Source organism: Pelodiscus sinensis, chromosome 7 (assembly GCF_052426305.1).
Source record: "Pelodiscus sinensis isolate ZL-2025 chromosome 7, ASM5242630v1, whole genome shotgun sequence".
In the NCBI taxonomy this organism is placed as follows: domain Eukaryota; kingdom Metazoa; phylum Chordata; order Testudines; family Trionychidae; genus Pelodiscus; species Pelodiscus sinensis.
Window position 1 is genome coordinate 43,166,287 of NC_143058.1, and position 18,500 is coordinate 43,184,786.

An 18,500-nucleotide genomic window follows, 5' to 3' on the forward strand; every position below is an offset into this window, starting at 1 on the left:
TTTAAATTAGCAAAATCTGAACTAGATTTCCAATGGCTCAAAGAAAAGAGACAACAGGATTTACTACTGCATGAAAATACAACAGAAGCATAACTAAAAAATTATTCCTGGAAGGTGACTATCTATACAGAATGTTCCTATACAGCTGTAGGGTCATCAGCTCAGATCTCCAGGTCTGGCCCAGCTGTGCTAGGCACAGAATATGAGGTATGGGTTGGATAAAGGAAACTAAAAACTACCTTTATATTTCTCCAAACCTGGGAGTAGACAAGGCCAACAGATTGCCATCATAAATTAGAGCAGCTTCAATCTAATTTACACAAGCTTGGAGACAGAGGTTATTACACAGCTGGGGATCCCTGTAGTACAAGATGATTCAACAACAGGGGAAGCTTAGCGATAGCTATGTTGGCTCTATGCCAGCCAGTGTTTGCCCTATGCAAAAGGAATTCCCAATGCCCTGTTAAACAATTTTAATTTGAGAATAGTGGGAAGAAGAAAGGAAAATGATTAATCTGGATCTGCACTGTATTCAAATTAACGTTCTTGAGATGTTTGTACACCAGTGCTATTTTAGTCAGCAGAAGTGGCTGTGGAGAAAGAAGAAAGATGGGGATTTTTACCAATAAACATTAAATATTAATTATTACACATTTCTTTTTGATATAGAAGTAATTTTAAAAACTGTCAGCTCTCTGCTGTCAATCCCAGAATCCCAGCAGCCAGGGGCTCTGCTACCAACCAGGGTCCCAGCAATGCATGGGAGAGAGGAGCCCCGCCAGTCAGCAGCCCCATCAGCCAGCAACCCCGCTGCCTCAGAGAAGCACCACTAGGTGCCAGAGCTGGGCCACACAGCCCAGCCCCTCCACTAGGAACACCTGGGTAGAGAAGCCATGGGGGCAGCACTGTGGTGCCCCGCCAGTGTGATTCAGAGGGTGGGTACCAGAGGGCCAAGACTGTGGGATGAAGTAGTAGAGGATGCAGGAGTCAGGCCAGGGGTTGAGAGTATGGGGGCTTGGGGTTGAGGTGGTTGAATCAGCACAGAGGGCAGGGAGAGAATCCCTGGGGGTCGAGGGCAGCCCATGCAGTCCCAGCCTCCTCCCAGAGGAGCTCATCTGAGGCTGACAAGTCACAGCACCTTGCCCCTCCCCACGGAGGAGCCCCACCAATGGCCAGGATTGTGTTGCACAGCTCCCAGAGCTATGTCTACACTCGCAGTTTCTTGTGCGAGAAATATGCAAATGAGGCTAAGCGGGGAATATCGCCGAGCCTCATTTGCTTACCTACTGAGCCGCTATTTTTGCAGAAGAAGCTTTTGCACCAGAAGGAGCTGCCCCTTCTTGCTCAAGAACACTCAAGTACACTGCCCCTTCTTGCGCAAGAAAAACTCTTTTGCACAATGCCGTTATTCCTGAAAATAATCGGCGTAGTGGCATTGTGCAAAAGGGTTTTTCTTGCGCAAGAAGGGGCAGTAGAGACAGCTCCTTCTGGCGCAAGAGCCTCTTCTGCAAAAATGGCGGCTCATTCGATATGCAAATGAGGCTCGGCGATATTCCATGCTTAGCCTCATTTGCATATTTCTGCAAGAAGCCTCAAGTGTAGACATAGCCCAGGGGTCCTGCCAGAAGCCAGGGCCAGGCACTTCAGCCCCTGCCCCCTGGTCCTTCTTCCTAAAGGAGCCTTGCTGGCGCTCCCCCAGAGGAGTCCCTGCCGGGCTGAGCATTGCAGCTCCAACTCCCCAGGATTCCTCCAGGGAGGAGCAGGTAGCTGGGGCCAAACACCACATCCCTAGGCTCCGCAGAAGAAGCCTGGGAGAGGAGCCCGCACTGCTGCGCCATCCTTGCTGCCACGGGCAGCCCTGGACTATGCCTACACTGCAGGCTTCTTGCGCAAGAACAAACATTCTTGCGCAAAATCTTGCGAAGCGTCCACACTACAAGCCTGTTCTTACACAAAAAAGTTTACAGTAGATCGTCAGAAGAGAGGGCTTTTTGTGCAAGAGTTATTCCTCTCCCCATGAGGAATAAGCCTTTTTGCACAAGAGCTCTTGCACAAAAAGGCTAGTGTGGATGGGAATGGCTAAAATGGCCATCAGAGCTTTTTTCCGCAAGAGTGTCCACACTGCCATGGATGCTCTTGCACAAAAGCACATCTCTTGTGCAAAAGCACATGGCAGTGTGGATGCGCTCTTGCGCAAGAACTATTGCGCAAAAAGTTCTTGCACAAGAAGCCTGCAGTGTAGACATAGCCCTGGAGAATACTCCATATCTCCCAGACTCCTGCCTTAAGCCCCCCACCTTCTGGCCTGAATCCTGCACCCCCTTGCTCCGCACCCCACACACTACCAGCCCCGGTCTTCTCATAATCTAGTTTTGTGTGTGTGTGTGTGTGTGTGTGTGTGTGTATTATTATTATTATTATTTTATTATAACAAAATGACTAACTAAACATTATTTGATCAATGACAGTTGGTTTATGACATGTTCAACCATCCTGACTGGTTAATAATTTAATCAAATCACACAATGTTTTAATATCATGTGCTGAAAAGGAAAGACACAGAACCACCTGTTCCTCTTTAGCCTCCATCTGAATATCTCTATTCTATACATTCAATTCTACAAGGTGCTGTACACTCTATCCATGATCTAGCGAAGATGTGTTTAACTTCAAGTGCGTAAGTACTCTAGTCCATATTAGTAACATGCTTAAAATGTGACAAGGAGTCCGGTGGCACCTTATAGACTAAGAGATGTATTGGAGCATAAGCTTTCATGGGCAGAGATCCAGTTCGTCAGATGCACGTAGTGGAAATTTCCAGAGGCAGGTATAAATATGCAGGCCAGAATAAGGCTAGAGATAATGAGGTTAATTCAGTCAGGGAGGGTGAGGCCCACTTCTTGCAGCTGATCTGGAGGTGTGAACACCAAGAGAAGAGAAACTGCTTTTGTACTTGGCTAGCCATTCAGTCTTTGTTTAATCCTAAACTGATGGTGTCAAATTTGCAGATGAACTGTAGCTCAGCAGTTTCTCTTTGAAGTCTGGTCTTAAAGTTTTTTTGCTTTAAATCTGCTACTGTGTGTCCAGGGAGAATGAAGTGTTCTCCTACAGGTTTTTGTATATTGCCATTCCTAATATCTGATTTGTGTCCATTTATTCTTTTACGTAGGGACTGTCCAGTTTGGCCGATGTATATAGCAGAGGGGCATTGCTGGTACATGATGGCGTATATTACATTGGTAGATGTGCAGGAGAATGAACCAGTGACAGTATGGCTGATCTGGTTAGGTCCTGTGATGGTGTCACTGGTATAGATATGAGGGCAGAGTTGGCACCGAGGTTTGTTGCATGGATTGGTTCCTGAGTTAGAATTACTGTGGTGCGGTATATAGTTGCTGGTGAGAATTTGCTTCAGGTTGATGGGCTGCCTCCCAAGGCCTGTGAAAGTGAGGGATCATTGTCCAGGATGGGTTGTAGATCACTGATGATGCGTTGGAGAGGTTTTAGCTAAAGACTGTAGGTGATGGCCAGTAGTGTTCTGTTGGTTTCATTCTTGGGCTTGTCTTGTAGTAGGAGGCTTCTGGGTACATGTCTGGCTCTGTTAATCTCTTTCCTCGGTTCCTCGTGCAGGTATCATAGTTTCAAGAATGCTTGGTGAAGATCTTGTAGGTGTTGGTCTCTGTCTGAAGGGTTGGAGCAAATGCGGTTGTACCTTAATGCTTGGCTGTAGACAATGGATCGTGTGGTGTGTCCAGGATGGAAGCTGGAGGCATGAAGGTAGGCATAGTGGTTGGTAGGTTTTCGGTATAGAGTGGTGTTTATGTAACCAACCCTTATTTGCACCATGGTGTCCAGGAAGTGGATCTCTTGTGTAGACTGGTCCAGGCTGAGGTTGATGGTGGGGTGGAAGCTGTAGAAATCACCGTGGAATTCTTCCAGAGTCTCCTTTCCATGGGTCCAGATGATGAAGATGTCACCAATGTAGCGTAGGTAGAGAAGGGGCGTTAGTGGACGAGAGCTGAGGAAGCGTTGTTCCAGGTCAGCCATAAAAATGTTGGCATATTGTGGAGCCATGTGGGTGCCCATAGCGGTGCCACTGGTTTGGAGGTATATATTGTCACCGACTCTGAAATAGTTGTATGTGAGGATAAAGTCACAGAGCTCAGCTACCAGTTGTGCTGTGGCATCATCAGGGATACTGTTCCTGACAGCTTATATTCCATCTATGTGTGGGAAGTTTGTGTAGAGAGTCTCTACATTCATGGTGGCTAGGATGGTGTTTTCTGGAAGATCACCAATGCATTGTAGTTTTCTCAGGAAATCAGTGGTGTCATGGAGATAGCTGGGAGTGCTGGTGGCATAGGGTATGAGTAGAGAGTCCACATATCCAGACAGTCCTTCAGTGAGAGTGCCAATGCCCGAGATGATGGGGCGACCAGGATTTCCAGGTTTGTGGATCTTGGGTAGTAGATAATATAACTCCGGTCGGGGCTCGAAGGGTGTGTTGATTTGTTCTTCTGCTTGTGTAAGGAGTGTCCTGAGCAGATGGTGCAGTTTCTTAGCATACTCCTCAGTGGGATCTGAGGAAAGTGGACATGGACATGCAAATGGACGGACATCATACCAAATTGACTGAAGGTGAAAAATCCATTGCAATCAACATACTGCACAGGTGCCACAGGACTCCTTGTCACTTTTGCAGATCCAGACTAACACGGCTACCCCACTGACGCTTGAAGTGTGTAAGTGATTTGCTAATGTAGGATCCCAGGGATCGGCAGCAAGAATCAAGCCTTGTACCAAGAGTACAAAGCACCCACCCCCTAGATCCCTGTGCCAGGGCACCACAGTGCTGGCCCGTGCCCCTCTGCCTAAGGTTTTGACTTAATTAGCAGGGAAAGGGGCATATTTTCATAAGGGTTTGCCAAGCGGCAATCCCATATCTTTTGGAATATATGTCTTAATCTTACTAACCTAATAACCATATTATCAATCTGGGATTTCTTTGTATGTAACTTGAGCACTAGCTTGAAGTTTGAATCAAAGTGGATAATATTGTGTGTAACTTCACTCCAGCTTGGAACTCACATTGAAATAGCTTGTATGCAGGGCCGGATTAAGGGGGGGGGGGCTAGCTGGGCACCAACCAGGGGTGGGGAAGCGGCTGATGGCAGCTGTAAGGGGTGCTGCGCACCCGGCCACGCGGTGCCCTTTAGAGCTGCAATCAGGCGCCACGTGCTCAATTGCAGCTGCAAAGGTGTGCAGCGCACCGGGGGGCAGTGCCACGCATGTGCCATGCATCCGGGGGCGGAGCCGCCCATGCGTCGCACGTCTGCTGCCCAGGGCACAGGAATGGCTCGAGCTGGCCCTGCTTGTATGCAACACCACCTTAATGCTAGCATCAAAATGACTTAGATGCCTGTAATCTCATCCAGTTTGACACTGATTGAAGTTTGTGAGTAACTTCATTTCTGGTTTGGCACTCATGTCAAAGCAGGTTTTTAGTAAGGAACTTCATCCCTAGCTTGGTAGATACATTGAATTTGTATCATGAACCTACTAGTATGTAACTTCACCCAGCTTGGAACTCACATTGAAGTGACTTGAGTGGAATTTCACACCAGCTCATTGCTCACAAGGAGTGTCCTGTGTATCTTCACTCAGATTGATACTTGCACTGAAAGAGATTGTTTGTGTAACTTCCCCCAGCTGGGCCCTCCCGCTAAAGCAGTTAGTGTGTAACTTAACCACTGACCTGGCACTTAAGCGGCTTTGGGATCCACCCTACACAAAACAGTGAAATGCCCCGTAGCCTTCTCAAGAGTTGCTCCTTTATGAACCCAGGGACATTACTGCCCCGTTACTCGCAGTCAGCTTAGCAAGGCGGCGGCGGCAGCATGTGAAGACGGGAGGGTTTAGCAGCTGTTGCCTTTGCTTGTGTCCATAGAGATGCCTCTCCCCGTCCCTATCTCGTCTCTGTGTGAACGGGACGAGAATGGCAGCTCTTAGGGCCCAGCCGTGCCACGTCCCAACAACGAACACACGTTGGGAGCCATCTTAGTGAGCAGGGGCGCACAGCAGCCACCCCTTCCCACACTGGGGTCCATGGTCGCGCACGCCCTCGCTAGCCGATGTGGCCTATTGAAACTACACTTCCCAGCATGCAGTGCTGCTCGCAGCCCGCATTCCTAACCGCTAGCTCCCAGAATGCATTGCTCCATTCCAGGGGCGCGGCCTGGCCGTCTCACCTGCAGGGAGGTGTTAGCGCTGTGGGGCTGCAGTGGATTCTGGGAGTTGGAGGGTCTAGGCCTTAGCTCCGTGCTTGGTGCTATGGGAGCAATGCTGGATTTATCTCGTGCCATTTAGATGCCACTGGCAGGCCCTTCATCTTGCGCGCTGGAACTCAGACGCCTGGGCGGCGCCGGCCGCTTCTTCCCCACGGTTCCAGGGCGTTCGTGAATTGTCCCTTCACCATCGCCGTCGGGCTTTCTAGCGCACGCGCATTCCAGCCGAAGAAGCCGGTGTCACCTTCCGTATCCGCTCGGCATAAGTTCCCGGCTCGCCCGACGTTGCCGCCGCCTTTGTGAAGAGGCGCAAGCGGAGCATCCGAGCGGCGGTTTACGCGTCGAGCGGCCCCACTGTCAGGTGAGCGCTGTCCCGATGTGTCCATCACCTAGCCACCGCCGCGCCCCTGGCCTGCGCTAGCGGAGGAGAGGAGTCGGGGTCCCTCCCCGCCACGCCCCAGCGACTCCCAGGGAGAACTCACCCCCGGTACCGCCGGCAGTGGGGAGAGGAGGAGCAGGAACCTCCCATGGTCTGTGGCAGGCGAGGCATCCCGCGCGATGGGGTGGGGCAGGGCCGAGGCAGAGCGGCGGTGGGGGGGCAGCCTCCGCCTTGTGTTGTGGGGCGGAGGCTCTGGGCTGAAGCGCCGAGGTTGGATCGAGTCCTGGCATCCTGCGGCGTCTCAGGGCTCGCTGTTCTGTGCAGCAGCAACAATGAAGCCACCGTGCGCGGCGCGTCCCCTCGAGCTCTCGCCCGCCGCTTGCTGTCACCGCGCCTGTCCGGCGTCTCTGCTTTACCCTGTGGCTGTACCGGATCAGGAAGACGCGTGTAGTCTTTTTGCAGTTGCAGCAGTGCTGTCAAACTGGCTTTTTGTAGGCGTCACCACACGTGTAATTTGTTTTGTAAACTTAGTACTAAACTTCCAATTCCTTTATTAAAAACTAAAGAAAAGCATGCAGTCATACCCTTCATCCCTGAAGTAGATTTGCTGATCTTAAAAACAAATCTGTTGGCAACATTTGTTTAAAATATAGAAAATAAACAAACATCAAAATTTACACTGGACAAAATACAGGTATCTATGTGAAAACAAACAGCTGTCAGTTAATTGTTTACAACTTTTAACTTCCTCTCTGAAAAACACTGCTTATGCAAACTTTTGCCCAAGTGTATAACTTTAGGCATTTGAATAGTTACATTGCTTGGGCTTAAAATTAAGCATGTTGTAACGCTATTAGCAGGATTGGGGTTTAAGCTAATTCATATCTCCTCTTCATGTTCACTATAGAACTTCCTCTGGCTTAATTTGAATTTACTTTGCAGCAGCAAATTTGATCTCTTATTCTTCCATCCAATACGTATGCAGCTCTTCTTATCTGCATTTTAATGTTTTGGTACTTTTGTTTAATGTGGATGATCTCACCGCTTCTACCAATCTGCTTAGTTCGGGAAACCTTGCTGCATTCACAGTATAAATGCATGGTCAATTATATGTCCTGAATCCATCTTTGTCTGCATCTTTTTTTGAATAATATATGGAAATCCCAGACAGTTTAGACAAAAAAATCATAAAGAAGAATATTTTGAGTAATCTACATTTGTATAGTTCAAATTATGTTCTGTTTTAATAAATTATACTTACCTTGTGTTTTAATTCAGAATAAAGTTGGCCTTCCTCTCATGATTCAGAACATAAATTTAGTACAGCTGCATACTGCAGAATATGTTGTCGCTGTCAAACTGCAGCAGGGGAACATTTAAAATGAACTAAAATACAAAGGCAGTTCACAGTTGATATTCTCTTTCCTGCTGTCCTATGCCTTGATCGTGAATGTAGTTGACCTTGTTCATATACAGAGATTCATTATAGGATTAGAGACTCTAATTTCTTTTGGTAGTCAGCAGGATAAGTTGAGTGAGGGAAGCCTGGCAACGGTGTAAAGACTATTTAGCTAGCTCTTTAAAGCTGCTTCCCCCCCCCCCCCCCCAAAGCTTTGTATTTGGTAGGCCCAGTGAGTATATTTTATCAAACTGATAAATTTTTTGAAAAATCATGAAAGTTCACTATGTTAAAATATTTCACTCTCTGTATTGTATGACTTGTTTAATACTCATTTCATGTTGATCAGAGTTCTAGCCATGTCTGACAAAAGTGAATTGAAGGCAGAATTAGAGCGAAAAAAGCAGCGCTTGGCGCAAATCAGGGAGGAGAAGAAAAGAAAGGAGGAAGAAAGAAAGAAAAAGGAAGTAAGAACCTATATTTTATAAGTAAACATTTGATGATTTTCTTGTTTATCTGCTGTAACTTGTCTTGAATTGAGTAATTTATTAATTTGCTTCATGTTATTTATAGGTGTGCTATCAAGTAGTGTAGGTCTAAAACTTAAATGGGCAATTCTTTTACTTGAAGGGGAGCTAATGCACCAGTTTTGAATAGAAATATTTCAATGATTGTGTTTTTCTTCCCCATGCCTTGTTAGAAATCCAAACATAACTGCATTGTACTAGTGCATGAGAAACAGAAAATAAGTGATTGAGTCAGATCTCTCTGTAGAAAGTAAACAAATTGCATAAACTTTGAAAAGTGTTTAATTACTTTATTAAATATACGTCCCTCAGCGCATATGTCCCTCAGCATTATCACTGTATTTCTAATGACTGTCAGGGTACATCTACACAGCACCGTAACTTGAAATAAGTCATGCAGTTTGAACTATGCAAATTGCATATCTTATTTCAATGCTATTTCGAAATTGCTTATTTCATCATTTGGCGCTGTCTACGTCCTTTATGCCTTGTAGAATGATGTTTACGGGGATGTTGGAATAGTGAGCCCAAAACAACAGGCTTTCCATGAAGACACAGGATAGCTATTTCAGGATACTCCGGTATCCTGAAATAGCATTGCAGTGTAGCCTCAGTGTCCTTCTCAATGGCCTCATAGAATATTGTGTCCTGATAGCCAACTCTGCTCTTCAACCTGCATTTTCAAATAAAACAGTAATCAGGCCATCACCATCTACTCTGCATGTTAGAAGATACAATTAATAATCAGTAAAAGTGCAGAGTTGGCACAAATCGAAGTGAGAAGCAGGTGTTTACCTTTAACCATTACATAGTGAGAAAATCAACTTATCTAGGTTTTCTACCATTTCAAAGGGTTGCTGTTGACTGATCAGTTCATCTTTACAAAAAAATGCTAGTGATAGTGTGTGATTTACTTTAATTATGTGACGGAGATGAATTTATTGTATTGTATGAACAATTTGAATTCTATTTCTTCAAATTAATAAGCAGTAAACTTATTTGCGTATAATAATGGATGTTCATTAAATTACCCTGCCCCCCCCCCTTTTTTTTTTCAATGACCAGTTGGAAGAGAATTGATTTGATTTTTAATGTGAGCTCATGTTATTGGGAGCTGAGTGTGCTCGAATCCTAAAATTCACTTGGCCCAACCATTAATATTTTGATTATTATCTCAAATAATATTCTGAAGTGTTTGATTACTTTTATTTTCCTTTTGTTTTGTAGAGCATGGCAAGAAACAACTTAATTTGTACTTTGCATCTATCAGTTATGTTCTGTGTAGTGATGTTAAATATTGAGTAATTGATTAATTGAATAGTTAGTCAATAGGGCGCCTCCGCCTTTGAAGTGTAGCAAAAGCTGTAAGGCTGTTTCTACATTTCAAAGGCCAAGGCACCACATGGAGCCATGGGTCAGCTGGGGATTCCCCCACTGATCCAGGGCTCCATGTGGTGCTGCTGTTTTGAAACTTGGCAGGGAGCCCAGTGTCAGGCTGCACATGACGTTTCAAAGCAGCAGCGTCGTGGGGAGCCCCGAGTCAGCTGGGGATTCCCCTGCTGGGGACTCCCATGCTGACTCCGGACTCCATGTGGTGCTGCCACTTTGAAACGCTGCATACAGCCTGGGGACACCCCAGCTGACCCCAGGCTGCACGCAACGTTTCAAAGTGACAATGCCGCGTGGAGGCTGGGTTCTGGCCACAGGCTCTATGTGTTGCTGCCACTTTGAAGTACCCCTTTCTGTCCCCCTCCTCTGCTTGCTGCCTCTTTCTGATAGAGGCAGTGAGGTGGAAGAGCGACTAGTCAACTAGCCTATCAACTAGTTGGTCACATTCCTAGTTGTGTGTGACATCATCTTTCATGTTCTTTCATCCTTTCCTTTTATTTTTGAAACCTATGAGATTGACAAGAAAACCTAAACAGTCCATGTACACCCCTACAGAGTAGTAGTTCTGCATATTTTCATATCTGCTAGCACATGATCTACATATTGTCCTAATTATTAAATGTTTACATATTTGCCATATTGGGCAGAGTATCCAGTCACATTATTGGCCAAGGTTGTCTGTCTGTCTCCCTTGTTGCCTGAAAATCTTAGTATTTTTCTTTATAACAGTTCTAGAGTAGTGTTGCCTCTAACTTTTTATGTCCATGTGTGGAATGAATTTTGATGTGTGGGCCAATATGGGCTGTAGCCTTTAAAGCCCTTTTCTTAATCCAGTCCTGTTGCTGGGGCCGGAGGAGTGTGTCTGTCCTCCCCACCACAATAGCTCCTTACTGGGGCTGGAAGAGCATGCCTATTCCCTGTCCACAGCAGCTTCGTGCACAGCAGCCCTGAGCCTCTGCACGAGACTAAGGTAGCTATGTGGCTGTGCAGCTTAGAGGGAACCTTGTTCTAGAAGTTTTTCCAGACCATTCTTATTAAGAAACATAAAGAAATCTTAACTTTTTTTGCAAAAGGAAGCTTGAAGATTGCTAGCTCAGACTTTTCCAAGCTCAACTCATGATAGTGGTTGGACCTGTCTGGTCCAGCAACATCCTTGGTCCAGCATGATTTTAGTTAGCTGAATGTCCACTTATCATGGTTGAGGCCAAATTTCCCGTAACCCCATAAAGTTTTTTTTACAGCCACCAGTCCTGAGTCTCGATGTCCCATGCTGTTATTTAGCTCTAATTTTCCCCTAAATGTCTAAGAGCCCAGTAAGCAGTCCAAGTGATTGGAAATTTTGCTAGACAATATAAACCTCCCGTGATTTGGCAAATTCTCTGCTTTGGCACTGGTCTGGTCCCCAGGCACTGAAGAGTGGATGCTGAAAAATGACTAAATGGTTTCATATATGAGAAAACATAGAATGCTTTACATCATGGGTTCCCAAACTGGGGGCATGAAGACATTCCAGGGGGAGCGTGAGGTGACCCAATCCCCCCTCCCCCATCAAGTTTTGCTGCCCCAGTCAGTTCATTTTTTTCCTCAACAAGTTTTCCTGCTTTCTCAAAAATCAAAAAGGGGGTGTGATGCCGAAAAGTTTGGGAACCACTGCTTTACATCAGCTACATACTGCCTCACATAGGTTGTGTCCCTGATTTTTTGTAGACTGATCAGAAGAAAGAAGTTCTTCCTGTACAAGATGAATCTGACCTCGAAAAGAAAAGAAGAGAAGCTGAAGCATTGCTTCAAAGCATGGGATTAACTCCAGATTCTCCTATAGGTAAGAAGAATAGCAGTTAATTTTCATATCTCAGATTCTACATTAAGAATATTGCATTAGTACTAGAACCAATTAAATGTAAATGATTGACTCAGTGATTCTAGCTTGCAAGTGTCTCTTGTCGTGGCACAATTTGTCTTACGTACTTCACCATTTGTCAATCCTAAATGATGCACACAATTAAATTCTTAATCTCTCTTCTTCTACAAACTATTTCTAGTAAAGTGTTGAACTCTGTTCAGTATTTAAGACCATCCCCTGAGAACTGAGATCTAAATAAAGATACTTTTAAAATAAAATTGAGGAATATCTTTTCAAAGTAGCTTTCCTTCAGAGCATAAATAAAGGTGAATTCTTGAGAATCATTTTTGGTCTGCATTATATGTAACATATAAGTTTGTTTTCCTCCTATTTTCCCTGAACAGCATATTAGTATTTTGTCATCTATCAGCAGGCAGGGTTTTGGCTAGCAATTGTCCCCTTCTCCACAATTGCTGATTTTTAATATAATACATTATCAGGCAGAGTTTGTGTATTTTGTTCTGTTTTACTACTTAATTCATCTTATACTCTTCAACCTCTAAATAATTTTATGGGTGTTGGATTGAGATTCACTTAATCAGCAGATTGGCTTAACAAATATTTATTAAGGAACAACACTCAAAATAGTGATCAGTTCTCACAAGTGGGATGTTCATCAGGAAAATCTCCTCTAGCACCAAACAATATGCATCCTTTATCATATAACCCAAAGTTAAAATTAAGTTTGTATTTTCTTATACACATTAATTCATCATTCATTTCAATATTAACACTCTTCCCATCAATACATGTTCAGTATTAATTCAGGCTTCTCTTTTCTAGTGTGTTCGGTTTTTCTTTCCTTGTTTTGACAAACGTGATTACTCTGCATTTTCTGAAACATTCAGGCTGCGTCTAGACTGGCATGATTTTCCGCAAATGCTTTTAACGGAAAAGTTTTTCCATCAAAAGCATTTGCGGAAAAGAGTGTCTAGATTGGCACTGATGCTTTTGCACAAAAGCACTTTTTGCGGAAAAGCGTCCATGCCAATCTAGATGCGGTTTTGCGCAAGAAAGCCCCGATCACCATTTTCGCCATCAGGGCTTTTTTGCACAAAACAGTTTTTACCTGTCTACACTGGCCCTCTTGTGCAAAAACATTTGCGCAAGAGAGCTTTTTCCCAAGCGGGAGCTTCATAGTATTTGCGCAAGAACACTGACAATCTTTAATGTAAGATTGTCAGTGTTCTTGCGCAAATTCAAGCGGCCAGTGTAGATAGCTGGCAAGTTTTTCCGCAAAAGCAGTTGCTTTTGTGGAAAAACTTGCCAGTCTAGATGCAGCCACACAGTTCTGCTTATGCTGTTAAATGTTATCAGAACAGAGTGTTTAAAATCTGCAGCAGTCTTTTGTCAGATGTAAAGGTGCCTTCACTTCCAATAAAGGGAATAACAGTAAGGTCATATGTAAGTTTTAACTGTCTAGGAAAAGATACCTGTTCTTTCCCTGTTTTTGCCTGAGATCGTACCCCTTTTTTGGATAGGTTTATACGTCAGGTATGTTTGATTGTTCAGCCTTTGGACTTCCTTAGTCATATTTTTCTGAATAAGAGTTGGACTGGAGAAGATATACGAATTTCAGACACTTCTCTCATCACCAGCTGTTGAGCTCCCAGGATTTAAAATTAACCTTTTGATTTGGGATATCCTTCTAAGTCTTGTCTTGCAAATATGAAGCAGTGTGGTAATGGAAAAGCAATTATGGACATATGCCTTCTCTGACTACCTTGCTGCATCTGCTTTTGAAACAATCCCTGTTTGTTTTGAAAGTGACCATGGAGATGCCATTAATATCATCTTCCATTAACTTCAGTAATGGTCTACAATGATTTGTGAGGGTAGAATTCTGTCTCTTAAGTCACTGTTTTGGCAACTGTACTCCACAGATGTTTGCATATCTCTTTCTGTGCCTACCATTTAGAGTTTGGGCATCTTTTAGCAGTAGGTTGTATTACTAATTATTCATTCCTATCTCTTACATTTTTTGACATCCTAAAATGTCTGTAATCCAATTTTAAGAACCAGTCCTTTATTCCAAGTTTTATTAAATACCACCATATCGTTAATGTCTTCTTACATACTTAGTGAAACACACAACTACTTCAAAAAATTTTAATCTTCTAACAGTCAAGTTTAAGCACCCTTATTTGGAGTGTCTTGTGAGATAAGTAAATAGGCATTGTCCCCATGAAGGGGGAAGACTTCCTTCTTAGAAATGTTCCACAAGGGGGCATTGCAATAACACCAAGTTACCCTGAAAATGATTTAGAAATAATATACTTTTTGTATTACAGTATTTGTATTGCTAGTCATAAGGATCCCTTACCCAAATCTGTTCAACAGTTCTCTGATGAGCTCTTCCCAGTAGCCCACTTATTAACTAGGAAGAGTAGACGTTTTAGTTGATTGATAGAGCCTAAAGAGATTGGTCCTCAAACCTCTTAGCTGAGTGTTAATATTCATAATCAATTTTACTATAAAGGAGACTTAGTAAATCATTGTTTTACTTGAAAATCTGTTTGATAGATACATCTGTCTACCACAAGTAAATGAGAGGCTACTACAAGTTGCCTCTTGATAAGCCAGTATCAAAGGACTATTTTTTGTCAATTTTTTTTTATATCTTTTGCTCAATTTTAGTCTTTCTTCTACTCATATTAAAATGTTTTAGATCTGCTTTTTGTTGCAGGTACATTAGAGAGTTCTAGTGTAAAATTTCCACTCTAATAAAAGAGTTTTGGGGAGGAACAAAATCAGTTTTAGTAGGCATAAATAATCATTTTTTTCCAAAACCCCAAATTGGGTCTTCCATTTAATTTGGTAATGAGAGTCTATTCCTTTAGCATGTACATGTTGTACTACAGATAAGTCACTCAGCTATGCTGTACATAGGAGTTGTTTTAGATAATGGAGACTTGGTTCAAATGCAAATGAACTGGAAGGCATAGAGTAAATACTACTCTTTCCTTTCTAATAATGTAGTGCTTTTTTCCCCCCAGGTAATTCAAAGTCTCCTGATAAAGTCAGGGTGTCTTTTACCATACTACTTATTTCTACATATTGAGATACAGGTTGCACCTCTAAAATCTGGGATTCTGTGGTCTGGCATGACCATTAATGTCCCAGCATGCTGCAGAGGGTTGGGGGGCCTGCGAGCAAGCGCACAGCTCATCTGGGCTGCAGGCAGTGAGGGGTGAGAGCCAGTCCACTGCTTAGGTGGGCTGCGGGGGAGGAGAAGGAGCTGATGTGTGGCTTATCTGGGCTATAGAACTGGCACATGTCTCAGCTGGACTTGACCTCCCCTGGTACAGAAAAATCGCTCATCTGGAACCAGTCATGTCTTGAGGGTGCCAGACCAGGAAGGTCGAACCTATAGTTTGCTCTTGTGCCCTTAGATCCTGTGGGATCTTCTCTGCCAGTTCTGACTTTGTTCAAGTCTGCCTTTATTCTGCTACAGGCAGTTACCGAGTTATGTGGATCCGACTTATGTCGGATCCGTACTTACGAATAGGGCTTTTCTTCCCCCTCCCCCCCCCCCCCCACCCCAGCAGACCAGGGAGACGCGGAGCAAAGCCATGGAGGACACGGGCGGCGGGACCGCCCAGATGCGCCGTGGTCCAGCTGCCCGCGTCCTCCGGGGCGAGAAAAGCATCTCCGCGTCTCCCTGGTCTGCTGGGGGGGGGGGGCGCAGCTAGTGATCCCACCCTCCCCAGAAGACCAGGCTTTTCTCGCGGACGCCTGTGGTAGAGCAGCTGGGGCGCTGCCGGGTTGGTCCTGCAGCACCGCTCCTCGGCGCTACTGGACCAACCCAGCAGCACCCCAGCTGCTCTGTTCCAGGCATCCAGAATCAGACGCTGTTGAAACTGATCAGCGGCTGATTCCAGGAAGCCTGGGGCAGAGCAACTCTGCCTCGGGCTTCCTGTAGTCAGCCGCTGGTCAGTTTCAGCAGCGGCTGAATCTGGACGCCAGTTCCGACTTAACGTATAAATTCAACTTAAGAACAAACCTACAGTCCCTATCTTGTACGTAACGGGGGACTGCCTGTATTTGCTTTCTTAGCATTCCTTAGAAACATGAACTAAATCATTTCATGATCGTTTTTGCCCAACCTGCTTTCCACCTTCAAATTCTTGTTCATATTGGTCAGAATTAAATTTTGATTAGCTTCTACCTTCTAGTCACTTGCATCACATACTGTAATAAAGTTGTCTTCATTGCATTCCAAAAACTTGTCATATCATCTGTGCCCTGTTATATTATTTTTCCAACAAATGTCTGGATACTTCAAGATCCACATCACCATTAAGTCCTGTGCTTTGGATGATTTTGTTAGATTTAAAATGTGCTGCCTCCACCTTCTCTTCCTAGTTAGGTGCTGTATAGTAAATTCCTACTCTTACATCATTCTTGTTTTTTTACCCATTTTATCTTTTCAGAGACTTGCAACAGGTGTCTCTTACACCTTTACTGAGACAAAGAAGTGTATATATATTTCACATACAAAGCAATCCCTCATCCCTTTTTCTCTGCCTCTGCTTCCTGAACAAGCTGTACCTTTCTGTATGGATATTGCAGTCATATGAATTATCCCACTTAGTTTCTGTGAGGCTAAATATGTTGTAATTGTGGTTATTCCCTAGTATTTGTAGTTGTTTATTCCCGGTACTACTTGAATGCCTAAGATATTGTTTAGATTTCCCTTTCATATTTCCTCATCTCTTTCTTCCCTGCTATGACTTCCTGTGTTTCCCTGGATTCCATCTCTTCATCCAGGCCTCCATGTTTTGGACTTACCTATGGATTTTTTTGTCTCCTGCTCCCTTTCAGTGTAGTTTTAAAGCCCTCTTTGGTAGGTTAGCCAGTGTGTAGCCAAAGATACTCTTCCACCTTCTTTAATAGGTGGACCCTTTTTTCTTTTCAACAGTTTTTCTTGGAATAGAATCTCATGCTCAGGGAGGTCAGTGACTGCACAACTTTGTAGTCATCCCAGGAAATATCTGTTTCTGCCTGGCCTCCTACTCTTGTCCAGAAGGATTGATGACATCACCACTGTGCTCCCAACTCCCTCACCCTTATTTCCAGAGCTCTGTAGTCATGTGTGATCTGTTCAAGGTTATCCATCATTGCTTTCTTTCTGCAATGGTGGTCATATTCCTTCCAGCCTGGGAGGTTTGTTGCTTCTTCTCTTCCATCTTTGGGGGAATTCCTCATCCTTCATTGCCAGGGGAGCAAGCTGGGAGGTTTGTTGCTTCTTCTCTTCCATCTTTGGGGGAATTCCTCATCCTTCATTGCCAGGGGAGCAAGCTTTTATTTATATCTTTGGAGGGTGGGTTGGAATCAACTGTAGCCAGCACCCACCTTCTTCATATGAAGGAGCTGTTTCCTCCTGCTCCAGTGGTGCTCCTGCTGTCCTCTCCAATCTTGGAGGTCTCTACTCCATGTGTGTATTTTCAGTCACTTGCAGGCATGCTCCTCAGCTTAGCCACATCCTCCTGTAACTCTCTCACCTGCTTCCTGAGAGATTCTACCCATAGAAACCTCTTGCACTGGCTGGTTAACCCAGCCTGGCTTTCTATGATGGGGACAGCAGGTCACAGTCTTTGCAAATTCAAACCAGGACCTGGGTAAAGTCATCTAGGATTGGGTTCTCTGTCTGGACACAGGAGCAGTGTTGGCATCGGCAATATGGCCTTTTTGAGCCATGCCTCCTCACTAGCACACAGTGAAGGGTTGATTCAAGATCAGAGCAGTAGGCTTGAGCCTTGCACACTCAGCAGGCCTCTGGTCCCTACTCCTACTCAATCCCCAAACACACAGTTCCCTATAGATCAAATTGTAAACTTTAAGCAAGCCAAAAGAAAAACGACACAAAAGTCTGAGGGGTAAGTGCCTTAGTCTGTTACTTTAAAAAACGGGTAGTCCTGTAGTACTGTAGAGACTAACAAAATATAGGAAGTATCATGAGCTTGTGTGTGTTTTAGGAAGTGAGTTTTGCCCACAAAAGCTCATGATTCTCATTCTCTCTCTCTCTCTCTCTCTCTCTCTCTCTCTCTCTCTCTCTCATATATAGTGTTAGTCTCTACGGTGCTACAGGACTACTCATTCACACAAATTCACTCACCCGAAGAATTACTATTCACTTCTTTAGCACGGGATTTCCCTTTCAGACTCCCCTGTTCAGGAAACAGTCATGTAATTGTGTGTTTTGGAGGGTTTTTGTAATTGCTATTCTTACCTTTTTCGTATATGATTCTTCCATGATCTATGAAGTTGTGTACAGTAAGCAGATGCTTCCAAAGATGAAATAAATCCTGGAAAGTCAGTGATTTGTTGTCCTCTTTTTCTTCCTTTTAGATTTTTTTTTTTTAAGGGAGTGTGGGAAAGAGATGCTCTGCTTTGGAGCATAAATATACACATTTTTAAGTTGCAGTATACCTAAATGGATTTTAGATTTGGCTCTGATATTCAATGTCATATAAAGAATTAAATACTGAGTTGCAAATTATTAGGACCCTACCAAATTCAGTTCATTTTGGTCAATTTCATGATTGTAGAATTTTTAAACTAGTCAATTTCATGATTACAGCTATTTACACTTGAAGTTTCATGTGTTGTAACTTGT

At 44.1% G+C, this 18,500-nt stretch overlaps 2 protein-coding genes and 1 pseudogene across 5 annotated transcripts in view; 1 reads left to right on the forward strand and 2 right to left on the reverse strand.

Annotated features, from left to right (window-relative positions):
• The window catches only part of METTL8 (methyltransferase 8, tRNA N3-cytidine), a 218,229-nt gene extending 212,000 nt beyond the window's left edge, over positions 1 to 6,229 (reverse strand). For both annotated transcript variants that reach the window (XM_075933619.2, XM_075933621.2), the window contains exon 1: positions 5,756 to 6,229. The gene's annotated coding sequence lies outside the window, so the exon portion shown is untranslated. The remainder of the gene's footprint in view (positions 1 to 5,755) is intronic.
• LOC149524062 (uncharacterized) lies at positions 1,572 to 4,650 on the reverse strand (annotated as a pseudogene).
• A 56-nt stretch (positions 6,230 to 6,285) lies between the features above and the next one.
• The window catches only part of DYNC1I2 (dynein cytoplasmic 1 intermediate chain 2), a 42,187-nt gene continuing 29,972 nt past the window's right edge, over positions 6,286 to 18,500 (forward strand). The window contains exons 1-3 of one of the 3 annotated variants that reach the window (XM_006138976.5): positions 6,286 to 6,645; positions 8,412 to 8,529; positions 11,686 to 11,800. In XM_006138976.5, the coding sequence (XP_006139038.1) occupies positions 8,422 to 8,529; positions 11,686 to 11,800 (223 nt within the window). In that variant the 5' untranslated portion in view covers positions 6,286 to 6,645; positions 8,412 to 8,421. Of the gene's footprint in view, positions 6,646 to 6,793; positions 6,815 to 8,411; positions 8,530 to 11,685; positions 11,801 to 18,500 lie in introns of those variants that run through there. The other 2 variants (XM_006138977.5, XM_089779757.1) reach the window with 2 other exon arrangements.